Here is a 3,921-nt window from a genome sequence, read left to right on the forward strand (position 1 = left end):
AGAGTGTCGCGGACACCCTGCCGTGTCCAGCCCAGGCGCGGACGCTGACCCAGCGTGAAGTCCCGGGGCGACGCCACGACACCGGGGGCGGGAGGGGGGCGTGCGCGCACCTTGTGCTGGGGGCGGGCGCTGAGCAGCAGCGGCGGGATCATGCTGACGGCCTCCTGGCGGCTGATGTTCCCCTTGGGAGAGACGACGGCGTCGGCCGCGGGCCTGCGAGCGCAAGGCGGGCACCCCCACCCCGCTGGCTGGGCGGCTCCGGGGCGGCCGCGGGCTACTTACAGACTCGGTCTCGCTGACCAGAAACTGGTGGAACTTCTCCAGCTGCGGGGACTTGCGCAGGATTTTTCGGCTCAAGTTTGTGTGCCAGGCCAGCTCTTCCGGATACCTGCGACAGGACCCGCCCGCAGGCGCGTTTACGAGGCGCTCCCGGTCCCCGTCTCGCTGGCGGGGGCGCCGCGCCCCCTGGCCCGGACCTCCCGAGCACAGCCGCGGCTGCAGGGTGCTCCGGCCAGGCGGGAAGCGGAGTCCGGCGGAAAGGCCAACCCAGGGCACGGCCACACGGGCGGACAGCAGGCGGGGCCGCCACCTCGCGACGACAGCCACAGCACCCCCACCTCTCGCCCACTGTGGCTGTCTGGCGGCCAGACGCCCGGGTGGCAACTGCTGTCCTCTCTCCTCCCCCCGCCCCCGGCAGCAGCGAAAGCAGCTTAACAGCCCTGCGGTGAGGAGCCGCCCCCGGCTCCCGAGGCAGAGCCTAGAGGACTGGGCTCGGCGTGCCGGGCGGGCGAGGCCCAGGCGGCCAGGGGCCGCTCGCCAGGCCCAGCGCAGGCGCACGTTAGCGGACACGAAGGACCAAGACGTGCAGCCTCGGGGACAGGAGAGCAGAGCCGCCCCGGTGCCACGTCCGAGAGAACGGCGGAGGCGGGACAGCAGCCCGGCCGCCTCCACCTCCCCGGAGTCACGCGGGCCCTCGCGTGTGAAGGCCGAGAGCGGGCGCTGCAGAGGGACAGCCGAGGCCACGCTGCTGTGAGCTCCAGGGGACGCTCCGGTCGCGCCCAGCGTGAGGTGGCCCAGAGGCTGCGGCGGTGACCGGACACTGCGCCGAGGGCACTAAGGGGGACGGCCCACCCGCCACAGGGGCAGACCCCACCGCTGCGGGAAGTCGCCGCCGGCTTCAGGCCGTGAGGGCAGGCGGCTCCGCACGGGCCGACCCACTCGCCTGAGCGCCTAGACGTGGCCCACGGGGCCGTGGCCCGCCACCGGCACCCTGATCGGGAAGCGCCCGCCTGCCTAAGGGCCTGGCCGCCCGGCCGGCGGAGACAGGCACCATGTGGACAAGCATCTGCGTGGCCAGGAGCCGCTCTGGCGGTCTCAGCGCTGGGGAGACGCCCGCGGCGGGGCGCTGTGCCCCCAGCGACCCGACCGAGCCCCTGGGGCACGGGGAGCAGTGCCACGCCAGAGCCCAGACCCGTGGCGGGAACGTGGGAGGCCGCCCGCGGACGCTGCAGCTGGCAGAGGCAGCGCAGGAGCGAGCGGCGGAGCCTGCGGCCCAGGATGGCCACCTCCGCGGGGCACCTAGGGCGCCCGTCAGCCCAGGGCGCGAAGGGGGAGAGCAGAGCCGCGCGGGCAGGCCCTCGCGGGCGTTCCTGCTGCAGCCTGGGCTCCGGGCAGGAGGAGCCGCTCCCCAAGCTGCACCCCAAGCGCGGCAGGGCCCCTAGCCTGAGTGATCTAGAGAACCAGCAGGCACCGCGGGGGCCGCCCCAACGGGCGGAGAACCACGGGTGCCCGGCGTGCCCGCGCCTCCGCAGCACAACGGTGCCAGGCAGCGGGAAACGGCGAGTAGCAGGAACCAGCTCACAGCACACCACCGCTCACACCCCTCACCGCGCAGAGGGACGGCCGGAGCTAGACCGGACACTTCGTCGCTCAGCCGGACACCCCCGGGGCGGGCACCATTGCGCCCGGCCCCGTGCCCGAAGCCGCATGAACACGGGAAGCGGCCGTGGAGCGTGAAAGGGCCGAGGAGACGAGAGTGCCCGCAGCGAGACGGGCTCTCCCACTGGCCGGACCCCACGGGACCCCGCCCGAGGCACGCAGGCCCGCTGCAGGGGTCAGCCTGCCCCTCCATGGCCATCCCACACGAGGCCTGAGGACAGCGGCTCCTGGTGACAGCATCAGGTGAGCAGGGCACCCCAGGAAAGGAAATGGGATGGGCACCCAACGTCCGGCTGCCTGCCCGAGAGTGAGCCTGCCACGCAGTCCACACTGTCCGGGGGCGGGGGGCTGGGGGGCCTGGCCTCGGGGTCACACGCTGAGCACCGTGGCTGGGGAAACCTCCCCACGCTGCCAGTACAGGCCCGAGTGACCGGGACGGCCCGCTGGACCCGGGTCACTTTCCAGCGCCGACCATCTGTGTCGTGGAAGCTTAATGTCAGATCCCAAAACCCTTAATCACAAAATCACGGAACGTGGGAGCCGCAAATGTGTCCACAGACCCCGAAATCCGTTCTCTGGTGGGGGCCAGCTCTGCTCTGGGCCAGGCTCTGATTCTGCCATTTAACGCGTATGCTGTGTCCACCTGTGAGCTGGACACAGAACTACAAGGTGACCACGTAGGGAAGAAGCAGTCACCCCTGGCTTCAGTTCGCGATCACAAAGGGCGGCCCACACACCACGAGCAACAGCCACGACAGCGCGGCCCAGACTACCTTTCACGGTCCCGTAAACCAGCTTTCACTCCGTGGGGTGTGGGCAGAGCAGCACCCCAGCCCCTCTCCCGGCTCAGCGCAGGGCCGGCCCCTCTGTGTCTGGCGCGCAGGCTTCCTCGGGGCGCCCGGCGGCTAACAAGGCTGGGTGCACGAGGGCCCTTCCACAGCCAGCCTGCACCGCCCTGAGAAACGGGCCGCTGGGGCCGGCCACGGGCAGGTCCGCAGAGGGGCGGGAGAGCTCGGAAGCTGGACACGCCGGAGAGAGTTGGCTGTGTCGGGGGCGCCGTTCCTCAAGTGCCTGCACACTTCCGACCTGGCCGGAGGAGGCAGGAGCACCAGCGCCCAGGAGAGAAGCGCCGGGAAAACCCACCCAAGGGCTCAAGGGCCCCGCGAATCTCAAGGCGAAATCCCAGCGCCCGCATCGCAGCAGCAGGAGGCCGGGAGCCCGAGGACGAGGCCAGCCTCCCCAGGAGCACCCTCGGGACACGCACCAGCTCAGGGGCTGCGGCACGTCCACCTTCTGCCCGTCCACCTCCAGGTCCTCCAGCTCCTTGAAGTACTTGTTCTTTAAACAGTGCAGAATCTCCTTCGCGTGGCTAATCAAAAAAAGTTTCCAATCAACCTGGGGAAAGAATCACACTCGGGGGTGGGGGCTGAGGCCTGCAGGGACGGCGGAGCAACAGCTGCGGGAGCCGCGGCCTTCCCACCCGGCCCTCCGGAGGCCGACACCCCCATCTGCTCGCCGCAAGGGTGACGAGCTGCCTGCAGCTCCCCCTTACCCTCGGGCCCTCGGATCACCTGCAGCGCTGGCGCAGGAGGCGGCACCTCCGCGGGCTCGGACAGGCCCGGTCTCCAAGGTCCCCGACCCCAACAGTCGCCCCTCTCCCTCCTCCAGCCTCCGGGGTTCAGCCCCGCCCCGACTGGCCGCCGCCCCCACCGCAGCCCCCACCCCTCGGGCCCAAGCCCCGGCGGGGCTGGGCGCGGCGCCACCTCTTGTAGCCAGTGATCCTCAGGGTGGCCGGGAGGGGCTCCCGGAGCGCCCCCATGAACTGGTCCCATTCGCCCTCGGGCACGATCTTGAGCTCCTGGTAGTAGTGCTCGAACAGCTTGTTCTCCTTGACGATCTCCGGGTACCCGCCTTCCCAGCCCTAGGAACCACGGGGGCGTGAGAGGGGCCCGCGGGGGCCCGCCGGCCTGGGGCGCCCCCGGC

General features: G+C 71.3%; 1 protein-coding gene across 1 annotated transcript in view; it reads right to left on the reverse strand.

Moving 5' to 3' along the window:
- NSUN2 (NOP2/Sun RNA methyltransferase family, member 2) overlaps positions 1 to 3,876 on the reverse strand; it is a 7,554-nt gene extending 3,678 nt beyond the window's left edge. The window contains exons 1-4 of the mRNA XM_012721737.1: positions 3,702 to 3,876; positions 3,203 to 3,307; positions 283 to 388; positions 111 to 182 (exon numbers count right to left, since the gene is read on the reverse strand). Of these exons, the coding sequence (XP_012577191.1) occupies positions 111 to 182; positions 283 to 388; positions 3,203 to 3,307; positions 3,702 to 3,757 (339 nt within the window). The 5' untranslated portion in view covers positions 3,758 to 3,876. The remainder of the gene's footprint in view (positions 1 to 110; positions 183 to 282; positions 389 to 3,202; positions 3,308 to 3,701) is intronic.
- Positions 3,877 to 3,921: the final 45 nt, after the last annotated feature.

Source organism: Condylura cristata, unplaced genomic scaffold (genome assembly GCF_000260355.1).
Source record: "Condylura cristata isolate star-nosed mole 26May11 unplaced genomic scaffold, ConCri1.0 scaffold00007, whole genome shotgun sequence".
Taxonomy (NCBI): domain Eukaryota; kingdom Metazoa; phylum Chordata; class Mammalia; order Eulipotyphla; family Talpidae; genus Condylura; species Condylura cristata.